Source organism: Somniosus microcephalus, chromosome 6, assembly GCF_052327205.1.
Source record: "Somniosus microcephalus isolate GS21.2 chromosome 6, FLI_Smic_1.0, whole genome shotgun sequence".
Classification (NCBI taxonomy): domain Eukaryota; kingdom Metazoa; phylum Chordata; class Chondrichthyes; order Squaliformes; family Somniosidae; genus Somniosus; species Somniosus microcephalus.
Window position 1 is genome coordinate 199,204,197 of NC_140992.1, and position 20,317 is coordinate 199,224,513.

Here is a 20,317-nt window from a genome sequence, read left to right on the forward strand (position 1 = left end):
TTGCATTTTAACTTTCTTACCCTTTAATTTGTTTTTCCAGTCCACTTTAGCCAGTTCTGCCCTCATGCCATTATAATTGCCTTTGTTTAAGATTAGGACACTGGTTTGGGATACAACTTTCTCACTCTCCAACTGAATTTGAAATTCAACCATGCTATGATTACTCTTTCCTAGAGGATCCTTTACTATGAGATCATTTATTAATTCTGTCGCATTACATAGTACCAGATCCAAGATAGCCTGCTCCCTGGTTGGTTCCATTACATACTGTTCTTGGAAAACATCCTGGATGCACTCTATGAACTCCTCCTCAAGGCTACCATGGCCAATTTGATTTGTCCAATCAATGTGGAGATTAAAATCACCCATGATTATTACCTGACCTTTTTTACAGGCCTCCATTATTTGTTGATTTATACTCTGTCCAACAGCATTGCTACTGTTCAGGGGCCTGTAGACTACGCCCACCAGAGACTTTTTCCCCTTATTATTTTTTATCTCCACCCAAACCGATTCTACATCTTGATAGTCTGAGCCAATATCACTTCTCACCTCTGCACTGATCCCATCTTTTACCAACAAAGCCACCCCACCTCTCTTTCCTTTCTTTCTATCCTTCCGAATTATCATATACCCTGGAATATTCAGTTCCCAGCCCTGGTCGCCTTGCAACCACGTCTCTGTAATGGCGATCAGATCATACCCATTTGTATCTATTTGTGCCGTCAACTCATTTATCTTGTTACGAATGCTGCGTGCATTTAGATATAGAGCTTTTAACTTTGTCTTTTTACCATTTTTCCTTGTTTTGGCCTTTTTTTCTGTTGCACTCTTATTTTTAAACAGTCTGTCCCTTCCTGTCACACTCTGGTTATTATTTCCCCCATCTCTAGCCTGCTCTATTGCTTTCTCATTGACTTTTTATTTTCCCACTCGCCTGGATCCTCCCACCCACTGTTTCGTTTAAAGCCCTCTCTACAGCCCTAGTTATTCGATTTGCCAGGACTCTAGCCCCAGCATGGTTCAAGTGAAGCCCGCCCAAACGGAACAGCTCCCTCTTATCCCAGTACTGGTGCCAGTGCCCCACAAATCGAAACCCATTTCTCCCACACCAGTCTTTGAGCCACTCGTTCAGTTCTCTGATCTTATTTACCCAATGCAATTTGCTCGTGGCTCAGGTAGTAATCTGGAGATTATTACCTTTGTGGTTCTGCTTTTTAATTTAGCCCCTAGCTGCTCATACTCTCTCAGCAGAACCTCTTTCTTTGTCCTACCTATAACGGTGACCTGGCAAAATGAGTCTCTGCCCTTTCATCCTGACTTTCCTGCACAGTAAACTGGGCATCGCCCAGGGAGAACGTGTCAGGAAAATCGCTTCTAATGTCACGTAATGTAATTTACTACAAATGCTGTTGCTGCTGTGCAGTTTCTGTCGATAACTACAAGAAGTGCAAAGCCAAAGTTTAAGGCCCAGATTGAAGTGCATCTCCAGTGTGTCGAGACCTTTGCCCAAGACATAGAAGTGCCCCTTATCCTGGACGATCTGCAGTCTCTGAGTCATTTCCATGTTTTAAGCTGGTTCACAGCCTCCACCTGGAGTGGCAGTGTAACGTTGCTCACAGCCTCCCAGCTGCCTGTAAAACAGAATTTTTTTTTTGCAAACTTTTAAATTGTTGCCAAGGCCCATGCAATCGATTCTAGATTGAAAACACATGCTCCCCCCTCCTGTACCATCTTTGCAACACTGGATGCCAGGGACAAATAGGTATCCTTTGCATCCAGTGTTGCTGTTGAATAAATTATGGGAAATTCATTGGATGATGTACTTCCATTACAAATTATTACAAGGTATTTACAGCACAGAAACAGGCCATTTGGCCCAATAAGTCACACCCTTCTTCATTAACCCCATCAACATATCCTTCTATTCCTTTCTCCTTCATGTGCTTAACTAGCGTTCCCTTAAATGCATCTATGTTATTCGCCTCAACTACTCCTTGTGATAATGAGTTCCACATTCTAACCACTCTCTGGATAAAGAGGTTTCTCTTGAATTCCCTATTGGATTTATTAGTGACTATCTTTTATTTATGGCCCCTAGTTCTGGTCTTGCCTGCAAGTGGAAACATCTCCTCTCTGTCTACCCCATCAAATCCTTTCTTAATCTTGAAGACCTCTATCAGGTCACCCCTCAGTATTCTCTGTTCTAGAGAAAAGAGCAACAGCCTGTTCAATCTTTCCTGATAGGCACAACCTCTCAGTTCTGGTATCATTCTTGTAAATCTTTTTTCACCTTCTCAAAGCGCCTCAATGTCCTTTTTATAATATGGAGACCAGAACTGTGCACAGTACTCCAAGTGTGGTCTAACCAAGGTTCTATACAAGTTTAACATAACTTCTCTGCTTTTCAATTCTATCCATATAGAAATGAACCCCATTGCTTTTTTTTATGGCCTTGTTAACCTGCATTGCTACTTTTAGTGATCTGTGTATCTATACCCCCAGATCCCTCTGTTCCTCTACCCCATTTATACACTTATTTTCCAAGGAGTGTGTGGCCTCCTTATTCTTCCTACCAAAATGTACAATCTCACATTTATCTAATTGAAGTTCATTTGCCAAGTTCATCCCCATTCTGCAAGTTTATTAATGTCTTCCTGTATTTTGTCACAGTCCTTCTCTGTATTAACTATTTAACAATTTGGTGTCATCCGCAAATTTTGAAATTCTACCTCTGATTCCTGAGTCCAAATCGTTTATGTAAATGGTGAATAACAGTGGTCCCAGCACTGATCCTTGCGGAACACCGCTTCCCACCATTTGCCAATCTGAGTAACTACCTTTAATCCCTACTCTCAGTTTTCAGTTTTTTAGCCAGCTTGCTATCCATTCTGTTACTTGTCCTCTGACTCCACATGTTCTGACCTTAATCATGAGTCTACTATGCAGTACCTTATCAAAGGCTTTTTGGAAACCCAAATATATTACATCTACTACATTAACCTTATCTACCCTTTCTGTTACTTCTTCAAAGCATTCAATAAATTTGGTCAAGCATAACCTTCCCTTTTGGAATCCGAGCTGACTACTCTTTATTATATTTTCAGTTTCTAGATGTTTTTCTATTACACCTTTGATTAAGGATTCCATTAGCTTTCCTACTTTGGACTTGTTCTATCTATCTTTTTATATATAGGAATCACATTAGCTGTCCACCAGTCCTCTGGCACGATTCCCTTTTCCAATGAATTTTTATATATATGTAATAGTGCCTCTGCTATCTCTTCCCTATCTTCTTTTAATATGTGTGGATCAGGGGTTTTATCTTCTCTAAGTTTGATAGTTTATAAATTATCTCCCCCGTTATGAATCTTATGATCCATGAAGAAAGACTCATGAAATAACACTGGACGGCCAGCTGGTGGTGCCGTCCAAGGAGTATAAATACTCGGGCGTGGGCCCAGCTTGCCCAGGACATTTTGTAAACAGGAACTGGTGAAAGATAACTAGACCTCCATCTTTTGAAACAAGTTGATTAAAGCCTTGCTTTATACTCAAACCAAGTGCGTAGCGAGTTTTATTACGTCAATTTAATCAACTTGATATCGACTCCACGCACTGGGGAATTTCGAGTACAGCCAGCTACAACTCAAACTGTAGAAGGGAACTCAGACAAAGTAATCGATCCATCATGGAGAAACTACTCAGACCCGCCCATCTCGACCTGGACCCGAATTCACTTACAGCTGCTAAGGTATGGAAACACTGGTATCATACCTTCAACAACTTCCTTGAGGAGTGTGGTGAAAATGTTCCTAATAAGTTATGAATGCTTGCTAATTATGTATCCCCTCATGTGTTTGACTATATCGAAGACTGTGTAGACTATGATGCCGCTATCCAACTACTACAGCAACTATATGTCAAGTCCCCAAATGAAATTTTTTCTCAGTATCTACTGGCCACAAGTCGACAACAACCTGAGGAATCATTTGATGAATTCCTTCAGAAACTTCGCAGGCTCAGCAAGGATTGTAATCTTAAAGCTGTCACAGCTGAGCAGTACCAGGAGGAGTTAATTCGTGATTCCTTTATTAATGGGATTGTGTCTCCCTTCATACGTCAGCGTCTGTTGGAGAATAAAACCCTCAAGTTACAGGCTGCCTATGACTAGGCATGTTCTCTGGACTTAGCAAAGAGGAATGCAGACACCTATCTTTCACCACGTGCACGGGCTGCTGCTATCACTTTTAGTGACTTCTTCGATAGGCCTCGGGCGGAAGCCCTCATGGATGATGACTCCAACCTGGCTGATGACAACCCTGCCCTAGAAGCCTTCACTGATGACGACTCTGCCCTAGCGGCATCTTGGCAATCTGGAAGGAAGTGTTTCTTCTGTGGAGGTGCGTTCCATTATAGGAAATGTTGTCCTGCTCGTAACGCAACCTGCAATCATTGCAGCAAGAAAGGTCACTTTTCTAAGGTATGCCAGTCAAGAGCCTCTGTTAGTAAGAAAGGCCACTTTTCTAAGGTATACCGGTCAAGAGCTCCTGTTAGTTTTACAGCTGCTATCTATGAAACTGCTCCTCCCCCAAGAACCACTACTAAGGTTACAGCTGTCAAGGGTAAAACTGCCCCTCCTCCTATCACAGCTGTTTTTCCCCAAAGTCTGTCCCATGCAGCCATGAAGGTATCATTAATTGGACACATTTTGAGCACACTAATCAACTCATGCAGCTCTGACAGCTTCATTAGTGAGTGGGCTGTCAGTAAGATAAAATTGCGTATTTACCCCTCGGACAGGGAAATTGCAATGGCTCTGATGACACTGACCACCAATTCTTCCGGCTTTTGTCTTGTCAACCTTGTTCGCAATGGCTGCTCTTATTTCTCCACCCGGCTCGGGGTGCTCAAAAACCTATGCAGTGATGTGCTCCTGGGAAAGGATTTCCAAAAACAACACAAAAGACTCGCTTTTGAGTTTGGAGGATCAAAGCCTGAACTTACTATTTCCAAAGTACCTTTTTGTGCGCTTTCAGCGGCTTCCCTCGACGAGCCCTCCTTGTTTGCCAATCTTCCCCCCCAATGTAAGCCCATAGTCATTAAATCACGATGTTTCAGCCAAGATGATTGATCCTTTATCGAGGCAGAAATCTCTCGCCTTCTAGCTGACGGTATCATTGAGCCATGTTCATCTTCCTGGCGGGCTCAAGTCATCATTGTTAAAAATCCTCTGAAGCAACACAAGAAACGTCTTTGCATCGATTACTCGCAAACTATTAACCAGTATACTGACCTGGATGCCTACCCACTACCACGCATCGATGACATGGTCAATAACCTTGCCAACTACAAGGTATTTTCAACTTTTGATTTAAAGAGCGCATATCATCAAGTGCCATTAAAGGACTCTGACAAAAAGTATACAGCCTTTGAGGCCAATGGTCGGCTTTATCAGTTTTGTCGCCTTCCATTTGGGGTCACCAATGGGGTGGCCGTCTTTCAACCGGCAATGGATAGCCTAGTCAAACAGGAGAACTTAACGGACACTTTTCCATATCTAGATAATATCACCATTGCTGGTCATGACCAGAAGGAGCATGATGCCAATCTTCAGAAATTTTTTGACGTTCTCCGTCGCCGCAACTTAACCTTAAATGAGTCCAAATCTGTGAAATCAGTACCACCAGTCAACATCCTTGGCTACTAGGTGGGCAACGGTGTCATCAAACTGGATCCGGAGTGACTTCGTCCACTTCAGGAGCTTCCTCCCCCTATGAATCTCGGCTCTCTTCGTCGGGCACTCGGCATGTTCGCCTATTATGCGAAGTGGATACCCCACTTCTCCGACAAGATCCAGCCCCTGCTTCACGCGAAGTCATTTCCATTGGAGGCAACGGCTATTTCAGCTTTCAGCCTCCTCAAGCAACAACTGGAAAAAGCCACGCTTCGTTCCATTGAAGAAAATCTTCCTTTCGTGGTCGAGTGCGATGCATCGGAGGTGGCGATCTCTGCTACCTTGAATCAAGGTGGTCGACCCGTTGCATTTCTGTCCAGAACTTTGCAGGGTAGCGAGCTCCATTATCCTCCTGTTGAGAAGGAGGCTACGGCCATCATCGAAGCTGTACGTGAATGGAGTCATTTTCTCACTCATTGCCATTTCACACTTATTACCGATCAGCGCTCTGTGGCCTTTATGCTGGATAACCGGAAATGCACTAAGATCAAGAATAACAAAATACAACTCTGGAAACTGGAAATGGCCGCCTTTGGATACACCGTACATTATCGACCCGGCAAAGAGAATGTGGCCCCGGATACCCTCACGCGAGCATTCTGCTCTTCTATATCAACTTCGACTCTTGCGGATCTTCACACTGACTTATGCCATCCTGGCATTACCCGTATGTTGCACTTTGTGTGATCTAAAAATCTCCCATTTTCTACAGAAGATGTGAAAAGAATATGCTCCTCCTGAAGAATTTGTGCGGAATTAAAACCACAATTCTTCCGTCCATCGGATGGCTCGCTCATACACGCTATGCACCATATGCAGCGACTCAGCATTGACTTTAAAGGGCCATTGCCTTCCTCAACGCGAAACACCTACTTACTTACTATGGTGGACGAATATTCACGCTTTCCCTTTGCTTTCCCCTGTCCCAATATGCTTACTTCCACAGTGATCAAATGCCTTGATCAAGTCTTTTCCCTTTACGGTACGGCCAATTTCATCCACTCTGACCGGGGTCCCTCCTTCATGTCAAGCGAACTCAAAAGCTATCTTTACCAACGGGGAATCGCCACAAGTAAAACGACACCGTACCATCCCATCGGTAACGGACAGGTTGAGAGATACAATGCTATCATTTGGAACACTGTTCGTCTTGCACTGAGGTCACGCAACCTACCAGACCAGCAGTGGGGAACTATGCTCCCTGACGTGTTGCATTCCATCAGGTCTCTTCTTTCTACATCCACCAACATCACGCCTCACGAGCGATTCTTCAGGTTCCAGCATCGCTCCACTCATGGGACGTCCCTACCATCATGGTTGGCAGCTCCCGGCCCCGTGCTGCTCCGAAGATTCGTCCAATCTTCCAAAAACGCTCCCCTCGTCGACGAGGTGGAACTCACGGACGTTAATCCCACTTACATGCACGTGCGGTACCCTGATGGCCAGGAGTCCACCGTTTCACTCAGAGATCTGGCTCCCTGTCCAACCGGTCCCACGGACCCAAATGATAGAGGGTCCCACGGTAATGATGCCGACACTCTGCGCTCCTTTGAAGATGACGCCCTACCTGAGACATCAAGAGATCTGCCAGCTACTCCACCGGATCAACTCAGGGAGCCGAGCGCTCCCCATGGGATGGCCACTCGAAGCCAGGACGCCAGTCAATCCCTGGCTACCAAACAAAATGAAGCCAGCTCTGCACCTGTGGGGACCCACACCCAGAGTCACGATCTCCCCAGTCTCCCTCAGGTCGATCAAGGCGACACGGGCCCTGTTGACCTACCAGTATGGATCAAGCAACCCAGGGACCCAGACACGGTCCGGGGGGACGTGCCTTCCAGCCACAAGTGAAGAGCTAAAAGACAGCGGCTATTCGTGGTCTGGCTAATCCATTAAAGGGAAGTCATCGGACTTCCAAATCTTTAGGGAGGAAGAATGTTATGAATCTTATGATCCATGAAGAAAGACTCATGAAATAACACTGGACGGCCAGCTGGTGGCGCCGTCCAAGTAGTATAAATACTCGGGCGTGGGCCCAGCTTGCCCAGGACATTTTGTAAACAGGAACTGGTGAAAGATAACTAGGCCTCCATGTTTTGAAACAAGTTGATTAAAGCCTTGCTTTATACTCAAACCAAGTGCATAGTGAGTTTTATTACGTCATCCCCATTTCCATCTTAAATGTCTTAATATCTTTTTTGATCTCTTCTTCTATGGTGTGTCATTACTGGCTAGTTTGTTCTTGCTTTTTAGTGGGATATACTTTTCCTGGACACACTTGATCACCATTTTAAATGTTTCCCACTGCTGTTCTATTTCTATGTTTGTCAGTAAATTTTTCCAGTTTACTTTCCCGAGTTCCATTCGCATCCCCTTAAAATCAACTTTTTTCCAATTTATTACTTTAGTCTTGTCTTACGTAAGTCCTTTTCAGTTGTTATCGTAAACCTTATTATGTTGTGATCGCTATTGCCTAGATGTTCCCCTACACTTCTCTTGTCTGTTCCGCTTCATTTCCCATTATTAGATCCAGCAGCGCTCCGTCTCTTGTTGGTCTTTTTACAAACTGGGAAAGGAGTCCTGCACATATTTTAAGAACTCCATTCCCTGTACCCCTTTTGCTACCACTGCTTGCTAGTTTATTTGGGGGTAGTTAACATCTCCCATGATTATTATTCTATGTCCTTTACTCATTTCACATATTTGCTTACATATTTCTTCCTCCACCTCCTTTCCACTATTAAGTGGACTGTAGTATACCCCTATTAGCATGACCAATCCCTTCCTATCTTTTATTTCAGTCCATATGGATTCTGTTTCTAACATTCTGTTAATCATGTCCTTTTTCTCATGTCATTATGTTATCTCTAATTAGAACACCAATCCACCCCCTTTCTTCCTTCCTTATTCTTTCTGTTTATGTTATAACCTGCAATGTTTAGTGGCCAATCCTGTTCTTTGTGTAGTCATGTTCAGTTATTCCTACTGCACCTGGTTACTTGCTATAGATTATTGCCTCCAGTTCCCCCATTTTACTTTGAATGCTGTGTACATTGTTGTATCGATGGTTTATTTCGTCTTTAATAGTTGTTCCTTTTACTTTATTTTTAACAGTCCTTTTATACTTCTGTTTTATAACTGTATTTGTTCCCTGACCGTTTATATTACCCTTGTTCCTTACCTTGGTCTGACCATTACTCTCATTTCCTATTTCTTTTATCTTCAGACTTAAATTATTTTCACCAGATCCCTCCTCCCATTTTATTAGTTTATAGTCCTATTGACAGCCCTATTTATCCTTTCCACTAGAACACTGGTCTCACTCCAGTTCAGGTGGAGCCCATCCCAATGGTGCAGCTCCTTCCTGTCCCAGTATTGGTGCCAGTGTCCCATGTAATGGAACCCCTCCTTCCCACACTAGTCTTTCCACCTTCTGGATCTGTCTAACCCTATGCCAATTAGCACAGAGCTCAGTTAGTAATCCCAAGATTACCACTCGTGAGGTCCTGTTTTTTTTTATTTGTTTCCTAACTCCTGATATTCCCTTAGCAGGGCCTCCTCCCTTTTCTTTGTTATGTCATTGGTCCCAACATGGACCACGACAAATGGTTCTTCCCCCTCCCTTTCCAAGCTCCTGTCCAGTTGCTCTGAGATATCCTTTACCTTTGCATCAGGTAGGCAACACACCCTACATGACTGCAGAGGCCTCTATCTATTCCCCTAATTATTGAATCCCCTATGACTACAGCCTTTCTATTCCATTCTCCCCTCACGCCCATGCCCCCGGACTGCCTCCTGCTCCATGGTGCCATAGTCAGCATTCTGGCTGTCCACCCTGCAGCCTGCATCCTTATCCTCACAGGTAGCAAGTACAATTGTACCTGTTGGACAGGACCAGTGTCTGCAGGAACTCCTTCTCTATCTCCCCTTGGTTCCCCTTACCCTGCTGACTAACAGTCACACACCACCTTTCCTGCACCTGTGCTTTTCCCTGAAGTGTGATTGCACTCTGGAGAAAACTATCCAAAAATTTCTCCCCCTCTCTTATGTGTCAGAGTGTCTCTAAGTCGCGCTCCAGCTCAAAGATTCTGAGCCAGAGTGTCTCAACCCAAAGATATTTACTGCAGATGTGGCAATCCAGAACAATCTCACTGTCCACAAACACCTACATATTATAGCCGCGACACAACCATCATTCCCATATGCTTACAATAACTCATCCATACATGGGTGGGCATATTTTATGTCGCTGGTCTCTACCTGCAGGAAATCAGGGTGCACAAGAATGGACAGGAACACAAGGGATTGTGTCTTAACCTATTTTTCACCCCTGCCTAGTCAAGTTACATTGAAAAATCAGCAGAGGGGATGCCAACATGTTCGCTTGAGCACTGTTCAGTTTCTAATGTTAGAAAATAGCAATCTTGTGGCTACCCTTGGCTGTTTTCCAACATTTACCTGGAATTTCTACAGGAATTTTCCTAGTCTCCTGCCATAGTTATTTTAGCCATTTACACATTTCTCCAGGGATTCCATTGATCTTCCAGCAAAGTTATGACTGGAGATTGGAAATTTCACCATCAGTTAAAAGCTGGGCAAGTAGAGCTCTCTGTGCATGAATAGAGCTGATTAGAGTTATGTGATCAGGGCTGTAAAACTGAACTGTCTGCTCGCACACATGTATTGTACCAGTGTCAAAGAGCTGCCTGAAGTATAACTGTACGACTTCCCTCATGATGTTGGCATAAAGTTGTCTGCTTTCGTTTTTGTTTTAGGAAGTATAAAAGTGATGACGTCACCAAGATCCACATGAACCTCTGCGCTGCCTTATTTCTTCTAAACGTGAACTTCTTGACCAATGTATGGCTCAGTATGTTGAAAAATGACAGTCTCTGTAAGGCCATTGCTGTGTGTCTACATTATTCATTGCTGTGCACGTTCACCTGGATGGGAATTGAAGCATTTCATCTGTACATGATGCTGATCAAAGTGTTCAATACCTATGTAAAATACTACATCCAAAAACTGGCTGTTATTGGTTGGGGTGAGTATGAAGTAGTCTCCTTTCACTTTTTGTTGCTCGATTTATTGATCCCATTTTGTGCTTTATACACCAAACATTAGTTGCCCCAATACAATATTTTTCAAAATAGCATGCAGAGATCAGATGCCAATGGATAGTTAAGCACACTTTCTAAAGATAATACTGTTATGAGGCCTACCTATCTTCCATTTCTGTCACAGGCATCAGTTATAAGATTAGAAGCCATAGGTAACTTGGTGTCATACAAGATGAATACTTGCTATTCAAATGACTTAAATTTTAAAATCAGTTTCATTTGCTTATATTGCATTTTGTTTATTATTGCACCAATGCTGGTAAACAAACAATGCAACATTTAAAGAGGAAAACTGAATGATATGCTCACCTTGCATACTTCCTGACCCATCTGCTCACTTGCTTCCCGAGTGCTTCCCGAGCCACCTGCTTCCCACTCGCGCACAGTGCTATCCAACTTGTTCACCTGCCCAAGTGCTCCTGACCCAATGGGATGTGAAAAGAGTACAAGCAAGAAGTGAAGGAAGACAGCAAAAGAGAGCACTAGGTGAAGGAGGAGAATGAAAGAGAAGTAAAGCAAGAAGGAAAAGAAAGCATTTCTATGGCACCTTACCACATCCTCAAGTGGTCCCAATACACTTTACAACCAGTGTTTGACTTTTGAAATGCAGTTACTGTTGTTATGGAAGCAAATACAATCACCAATTTGTGCAAAAACAGCAAATGAATGAATGATCAAATGACCCGTTATTGGTGGTTTTGATTGAAGGGGGAATGTTGGTCAAGGCTCTGGGCAAACTCTGTGCTCATCTTTGAAGAGTCCAATGGAATATTTTAGATCTACTTGAGCAGAAACAAGGGGCCTCAGTTTTACATCTCATCCAAGTCTGCAGTGCTGCTAGAACCACAACCTTCTGACTCAGAGGTGGGAACAGCACTGACGGGGGAGCAAGAATTAATTCTGCTAAATTTTTCTCTCCAGCTAATTTAGGCCAGATCCCTTTTCATTCAACTCAAATTTGTCTTTTCCCAGTCCAGCACCCTTATCTTTGTCCTCCTTATCCTTTCCTGTTCTTATATTGAACTTAATTAACTATGTTGTGCTTCTATTTCCCATCTGTTCTCCTGCTGTCACATCAGTTCTAGCACTGTGATAGAATCCTTCACTAACACGAGCAACACCCTCCTTTAACCCCTCCCTATCTCTCCTGAAAATGTTATAACCAGGTTTACTAAGTGCAAACCTCCATTATAACTACTATATCATATTCCTCCATCGATATTAATGCTTCTAACTATCCCAAATTTGTGTTGAATTCATAAAAATACCATTCAATCCTGACTCACTTTTTGGAAAGCTGACCATTATTCATTTCCTGGTTTTCTTATTTTATTTTTTGATATACTTTGCCCATTCTAAACAGTGTTTTAACCCCTCACTACCTCAAAGCTTCTTTCCCTTCCTCCTCTGAGATTGTTTCACTTGAGGTCTTGTTTTTTTCAACCTGGTGCCTAACTTTCGAAACTCCTTCTGCAAGATTTCAGAAGTATTCCTATCTATGTTATTGGTTCCAACATGGACCATGACTTTTAGCTGCTCTCCATCTCTTCCCAGAAGCTTTTCGACCTGTTCTATAATGTCTTCTATTTATTTCAACAAAACCTTCTGCTTTGTATTCCAACATCTTTGTTAATCCCGCCATCCCTCTCCAGCCTCATTCCATAACCCCCTACCATATTAATTTAAATCCTTTCCCGTTTCTCTATTTACCCTATCCACAAAGATGTTGGTATCATTTTGGTTCAGGTGAAGATCTTCCATTAGGTATAGCCTTCCACTGATATGGCAGGAGAAGGGACGAGGATTTTCAGCCCCTCTGTCTTCTTTCCAGCTGTAAAGATCTTAGCCTAGGAATCATGCAATGTTTTTCATGAAAAGATGGCAGAGTCCTGACGTGGAGGTTTCAGAAAATGGGGTGAGACCTAGATACAGCAGAAGCCTGCTCCTTTTGCCCTACACAGTAAATTCTGGCCAAGGGGGCATGGATATTTTATTTGCCCATGCAACTTGTATTCAAACAACAGTGTGGGGCAATGTCTGAAGGCACTCCTCGACTACCTCATGAATCCTGCCAGATACACCTCTAATAGGCCTAGCAATACCTACGTCTGCTGAGAGCAGGTGTAGGTGCTGTTCTGGAACAAATGTGACATTTGTAAGCAGCAAAAAAATCCTAGCGGAATCAACCACCGTTGGATTGTGGCCCTGCCAATGTTGGAGCCATCAACTGACTAAAAGGTGCTGCGTTCAGTCTTTGGTTTAACTGGCCTGTACTTCCCATTCCCAAAGTGGCAGGGTGCCACTCTGAGATTAATACAGTTACCACTCAGTGGGCACTCTATTGCACTGCTACTGGCATTGTCACTGACCACTATTTTGTTAATGACCCTGTCTCCAGGTACTTGGAACGTGGTCCCGCCACACTTTTAATGGTGCCACACTGGCACCAGAATTTCTAGGTTCTTATATGTAATGAGTTAGGCAGACTCAACCCAGTTCTTACTGGGTATAAGCTTAGAGCACAAAACTACCCATTATTCAGCAGGAACTGGTGCTGAATTGTCAATCTCACTCAAGCAGTCCACAAGGAGAGCTTCTGCGAGAAATGGAACTGCAAAGCTGGGTTCCTTTTTAATAATTAGTTTAAAATATGTTCCTTTTTTAGAGGTTTATCGAGGGTGCTTTATTCTACATCTAACATGTGCTATTCCTGAACTGAAATTGGATACAAAAGATGGGAAATAGTCAGCTCTCCAGAATTGGCAACCCTAAGCTCGATGAGCCCATTCTTCCTTAATATTCTTAATAAGATACATACTGAATTGTATTCTTTAAATGTTAATATAGTGATGAATTTTCTTCTATTGACAGGCATTCCTGCTCTAGTGGTGTTTGTGTGTATCGGAGTGAACAAGAACAATTATGGCTGGTTTGTGATTGAAACCCAGGACAAAAACAGTTCTGTTTCAATGTAGGTCTTGGTAAAAATGCCAGAAGCGATAATGTTGGTATTTGATTTTTTTCCACTGTTAAGTCTTGTCACTCGAGTTTCAGCAGAAAAAGATGTCCATTGAGTAGCTGGGCCATGTAGGTCAGGAAGTTCTCAGGTTCAATGCCAGATCTGTTGTGATTTAACAGATTTTGATCAGTTGGTGGCAACTGTGCTACAATTTGCCTCAACACCTGAATGGTTCGAGGGGAAATCTGCCAGTGTTCCTGCTTCTGTGGGTATCCAGTGAGCACTGCTGGGAATGCATGGTCCTCGGGTGAAGGCAGGATCAGGCTTAGCTGTGATGTATCCCACAGTCAAATAGCCTGCTAGTACTCATTATCATGGCAGGATATTGGAGGGTGACCAATGTCTGTGCAACTGTAAGCTAGTAAGGAGTAGGGGCGAGGGAAGGGAAATTATTTAATTAAAAAGCTGTGTGGAACAGTAAGTGATTAATCTGTGGTCTTTGCAGCTTGAACAAGAATTAAATTACTCAGTGTTAGATTGTGAAACACACCGCAATTTCTGCCATTTCATCAGAGTAAATCTCAATTCTTGTGATGAATTGCTTGTAAAGTAGCACGTGGTATATTGTGTGAGGAAGTTAAATTACCTGCTTGTCGTATACCTGCTTAAATAAACTGTCTTTTGTTCCTGTTACAAACCTGTACTGAATCTGAACCTATAAGAAAAGGTTTAGGTTGAGGCCTCATGCACTATATCTCAGTTTGCAGTCTCCATGTGATGAACAAGGATTAGTCCAAAAGTTTGCATCTGATTGGAAAATAACTTGTCAGGCGCTAGTTAGAAACATGGGCCTAGAAATTCAGTTGGCGCCGCGCCAGGGCTTTAGCGCCGGAAAGTTAGCGCCGGCGCTAAGTCCCCCTGCGCGCGCCAAAAATTCAGTAGCGCTGCGCCCAAACGGCTGCCGGCGCTACTGAAGGGTGTTTGCGCCTGAAAATGGGCGCTACCTGCCGCTTTGCGGTGCTATTCCGGCGCTGCGGCGCCCGATGCGGTGCGGCAGGCTCGGGAAGTGCAGGCCTCCTCCTTCAGTTAAGGAGGAGCTGCCTGCACCCGCCCGCTGGCCGGTAAACTCATCAGAAAAATGAGCCCGGCACCTCGGGGAAGTGCCGGGCTCGCAGCCCGGAAGCATCTGTTCCGCGGGGGGGGGGTGGAGGAGTCCGGGGAGGGAGGTGCGGGCAGGCGGCCGGCGGGAAAGCGGCCGGCCGCCGCGCGACCTTAAGGCGCAGGCGCTAACTGATGTAAGACTCTGTTGCCAGAGTCTTAGTTGCGGCTGCCACGGGCGAGGCGGCCGCAACTGAATTTCGGCACTGGGGCCCGTCGGCATGGCAACCGGGACGCTGCGCACACCGATGACGTCATCGGTGCCGGCGCAGCGCAACCGGTCTACCGCCGATTCTAGGGCCCCAGGGAATTTCTAAACTGGCCATAACTCCGGCGCTAGGCCCTCTAGCGCCTCAAATGCGGCGCTAAGGCTACTCAATTTCTAGGCCATGGCATGCAATGGTGTATGAAATCAAAAGTAAAGCTCCATGTTGAATACTTCAAGGCTTCTTTCTTTTCAAACAGGTGCTGGATAACAAACAACATGGTCCATTATGTTACAAACTGTGGCTATTTCAGCATTATATTCTTTGGGAACACAGCAATGCTAATCACTGTCTGTACCAAGCTAATTCATATGCGAAGAGAGAGCAGTCATGAGAAAGGATCTGTCTGGAAGGATCTATGGACAGTCCTTGGTCTCTGCTGCTTATTGGGCACAACCTGGGCTTTGGCTTTCTTTTCATTTGGACCACTGCGTGTGGTTCAAATGTACCTGTTCTCCATCTTAAATTCCTTGCAAGGTTAGTCAAAGCGCTAGTGCTGTACACATATATTAGCGGTCAAGTAATTGTAATAAATAGCCAATGATTAGAATGTTAGTACAATTTTATTAATTTAATTTACTTCATGGAATAATTTCTTTGAAAACAAAGGGAATTAATTGGGAAGGTTTTTTAATATTATGCAGCACCTAGAGGGGACCTTTCTTTCATTCCTCATGAGACTTACATTTTCACCAGCTCTAAACAACTAGCTGATTCAATATTTAAGGCAGTTTCTGTAGACAAATATTAAATGGAGTAATTAACACTAAATAGCATAATTAATGACCATATGCCATTTTTCTTTTAAATCTTTGCAGGATTTTTCATATTCTTGTGGTACTGTGCTTTAAAACGACCATCCAAAGACCAAATGTCAAGTTATACATCAGGAACATAGAAAAAAGAGGTGAAAGTGCTGTCACTTGTGCTACATTCACCTTTATAATGAGTTTTTTTAACAAGCTTCTTAAAAAGCCTCACTGTTTGTAAAGTGTTTTAAATATGAGTGAAGTTTGTTGCTACATTTGTGATTTCAGCATGTCTTAGAAATCAGCACAAAATGTTTAATTATCTCTTTGCTTGGAAGGCCAGTTGTTCTAAATGTCATTACCTATATAATTAAGTAACTTAGACCTAGCATGCATTGTCACATCACACCCCATCGGACAAGAACGAGTGATTGGTAAAACAGATAACTCCTTATTTCAACCAATCAAATATCTAATTGATGTAACATGAAAAAATAAAAATCAGTTCCATTCAATCAGCAAGGACCAAGCAGCAGAAAGCTGAGAATTCAAATTGTTCAATTTGTTTAAAAGTTACAAATTCCAAACTAGGAAGTAGCAGAAAGCAACCAAATTGCTCAATGACATTTCTGACCTTGGTTTGAATTGCCATCTCCAATTTTTCACCGACCTGAAAATTTACTGATAAAAGTAACAATTACATTTATAGGAAACGAGTAAAAAGTTGAACAATGTGGAATAAGATGATTATTCACAGAAATCCCAAAAGATTTCCTCATATGTTGGAATGCTCGGCTGAAGTTTTGCTGCCTATTTTTCTGGTTCCTCCTGATCAACTGGATTCTATGTCAATCACAACAAGCCCCTCCCCTTTGCACTTTGGCTGCACCAATCATCTCTACTAAATTTCTAAACCCACTCCTGTTAGCTTCTCAAAAGACCAAATAGTTGAAGTCTGTAACCAATGGCATGGGAGATTAAATATAAATTACATTGTATGTTAAACGGTATAACGCTTCACTCATTATAAAGCAGTGTATCCTCTGACTCACTGTGACCAACGTCACGGGAAATGTGCAAGTTTCTTTTTACTTTTCCATAGTTTTATATTAGTTTGCTTCCTAGTGAAGTTATTGTGTGCATTGCTTACACAGTATTTATTCTGTAATAATTAGGAATTTAATAGAAATCTGTAACAATTGCTCATTCGTATCTGTATATTTGTCAGATGCAATATACTTTTTAATAAATTGGCAACTCCAGTTAAATCATCACACTCAAACCTCATTCAAACTTGCCGTGATATTGAGGCCTAACTCTATCTTGTAACCCTACCGAATCCAGACTAAAGAGTTCAAATAGTCAAAACTGAAAATCCACCCGCAGAATAACTGATATTTCAAAATTTAAGTGCGCTGGAAATTTCTCTGCTCGGTTTTATACTTTGGGTAATTGTGTGTGCAGAACACGGCTCCTCATCTTTGGCAAGCAAATAGGGTGGTGTAAGAAAAACATTTTCTGCAAACTACTGCAAACTACTGTATAAATTGTTAAAAGCATCAACAGGCCTTGTCTGAAGATTGCGTAACCTTGTTTAGTTGGTACGTTTATGATGATCATAGCATAGGCATCGTTAGTTGACTGGTTCTGCTTATTATGGAATGTCTTGGAGTTGCCAAACGGCTGCTTGGCTTAGGAAACATTGAAATTGATTGACATGCTGCCCAAAAGCAGGCTCAAGGTCCCATAATGTAATGAGCGATTAATGTATATAAGCTGGACTTAAAGCATAGATGATAGAATGTTTCTCGGAGCGGAACTGGACACGCTCAGGTGATTGCAAGGCAACTCGAGTTTGATCACCTCAGAACCTTGTGAAGTTAAGCAGGTTGTATCTCAATGACTTTTATAGAATGTTGTAAGTGTAACCTTTGTATTTTAACATCTTTTACTTTTTGTATTGTAGCTTCTTTTATAACTATAATAAAACATATATACTTTGGACCAAAGCACCCTCTAGTCATTGACTACGAAAGACAGAATCTAATATAAATTACTCACAGGTGGTAATAACTGTCTCGTAGTGAGGCACTGCTAAGAGAAAAACGATTAAGAGCTGAAATTCTGGGTCTGGAATTTCCACAGTGTCTTGTAAGGGGTGGAACTTCAAGGCAAATGAAAGGCATGGGGTGGGGCCTCCTTAAGTAGAGGTTCCTGGTGGAGTCCAGGCCTGGAAAGTTCCCTGGACCCCTGAAGAATTACCAAATGTTTGTTTAAAAAAATCATTCATTGGCCCCGAGCTCAGAGGCCTAGAGCTGGGATTGAGGTGGGGAGGGTTCCTGGTAACCCAAAGGCTGAAGTTTCTGTTGGCATGGAGCAGGCGAGCGCCAGAGATACACCAAAGCAGTGTATTGGGCTGCTTTCTTGTTCTTTATCATTTCGTTGCTTTAAACGTCAGACTACACATACAGTCAGTTGTGGTAATGTAGGATCAGGTCTTTATTGAAACCTCATACTATCCAAAACCGGTATGAGCGCACAAGTCTTTTTCATACTACACAAACCAGTGTGAGAGCTGCTGAGACACATAGGGGGCGATTTTGTGACGGGGGTGCGTTGGAGGCGGGACTGCTGCTTGGCGGGTCGTTGTCCCGCCTCCATCGATTTGTAGCCAACCCACGCTATTTTCCCTTGATTGACCTTGTTAAGCCCACCCAGTGGGCTTAGCAGGCCAATTAAGGGAAAGCCGGTGGCAGAGCATGTCAACGTTTGACTTTTCATCTGTCAAAAATTTTTGACAGATGATTTGTCATCATTTGACAGCTCTGTGAAGCTGTCAAACACTGACAATCTCTGTAGTTTGATGAGATCTTGCATACAAGACCTCATCAACCTTCTTTCTTTTACAGAAATGAGATGGTTGTTGCATATGAGAATGCAGTGGCCATCTCTCATCTGCAACACAGAGGTCCGAGAGTCTCCGCATAAAAACCGACTGAAGCCTGCAAGAAGAAACAAAGGCAAGTACACTTTTAAAAACACTTTGCACTTACCTCAGATACTCACCTCTCCACTCTTGCACCCATCACTTACCTTCACACCACACTTTTGCACCTCCCCTGACCCAGACCCAGTACTCGCCTTGCTGAGCTGGTAGGTTTTGGAGCCTTCGGGAAGTCTGCACTTGTGAGGGCAAAATGGGGATAAACAGGCAGTTAATAGGCTTTAATCCCTTCCCGCCTCCAAGGAGACGGGACCCGGCATGGGATGGCAACCCATCTCCTGGGAAGATGGCATGGAGGCAGGTTGGGGGCGGGTTTGCCACCAGCCCCCATATTCTGCCATTTTCCTGGCAGTCCCGCCTCCATACCTGCCTCCCCAGGGCTGGCAAAATCACCTCCACACTATCTGATTCCAGTATGAGCTACTCAACAATGTTTCCTTGCATTTCTTATACTAAATTTTGCTCACATTCCATGCATACTATCAATAAATCATAACATAAGAACATAAGAAATAGGAGCAGGAGTAGGCCATACAGCCCCTCGGGCCTGCTCTGCCATTCAATAGGATCATGGCTGATCTGAATCTAGACTCACGTCCACTTCCCTGCCCTCTCCCCGTAACCCCTAATTCCCTTATCTGCTAGGAAAATGTCTATCTCCATTTTAAATTTATTTAATGTTGCAGCTTCCACAGCTCTCTGGGTAGCAAATTCCATAGATTTACTACCCTCTGAGTGAAGAAGTTTCTCCTCATCTCAGTTTTGAAAGGGCAGCCCCTTATTCTAAGATTATGCCCCCTAGTTCTAATCTCACCCATCAGTGGAAACATCCTCTTCTGAACTCCAATGAGTAGAGTCCCAACCTACTCAACCGTTCCTCATACGTCAACCCCCTCATCTCTGGAATCAACTGAGTGAACCGCCTCGAGAGCAAGTATATCTTTTCTTAAATATGGAAACCAAAACTGCACGCAGTATTCCAGGTGTGGCCTCACCAATACCCTGTATAACTGCAGCAAGACTTCCCTGTTTTTATACTCCATCCCCCTTGCAATAAAAGCCAAGATTCCATTGGCCTTCCTGATCACCTGCTGCACCTGCATACTAACTTTTTGTGTTTCATGCACCAGGATCCCCAGATCCCTTTGTACTGTAGCACTTTGCAGTTTCTCTCCATTTAGATAATAACTTGCTCTTTGATTTTTTTCTGCCAAAGTGCATAACCTCACACTTTCCAACATTATATTGCATCTGCCAAATCTCTGCCCACTCACTTAGCCTGTCTATGTCCTTTTTCAGGTTTTTTATGTCCTCCTCACTCACT

At 43.2% G+C, this 20,317-nt stretch overlaps 1 protein-coding gene across 1 annotated transcript in view; it reads left to right on the plus strand.

The window, feature by feature from the left end:
- LOC147116328 (adhesion G protein-coupled receptor G2-like) overlaps positions 1 to 17,992 on the plus strand; it is a 162,579-nt gene extending 144,587 nt beyond the window's left edge. The window contains exons 12-15 of the mRNA XM_085991184.1: positions 10,513 to 10,781; positions 13,729 to 13,828; positions 15,440 to 15,717; positions 16,059 to 17,992. Coding sequence (XP_085847310.1) covers positions 10,513 to 10,781; positions 13,729 to 13,828; positions 15,440 to 15,717; positions 16,059 to 16,138 — 727 coding nt within the window. The 3' untranslated portion in view covers positions 16,139 to 17,992. The remainder of the gene's footprint in view (positions 1 to 10,512; positions 10,782 to 13,728; positions 13,829 to 15,439; positions 15,718 to 16,058) is intronic.
- The last annotated feature ends 2,325 nt before the right edge of the window (positions 17,993 to 20,317 follow it).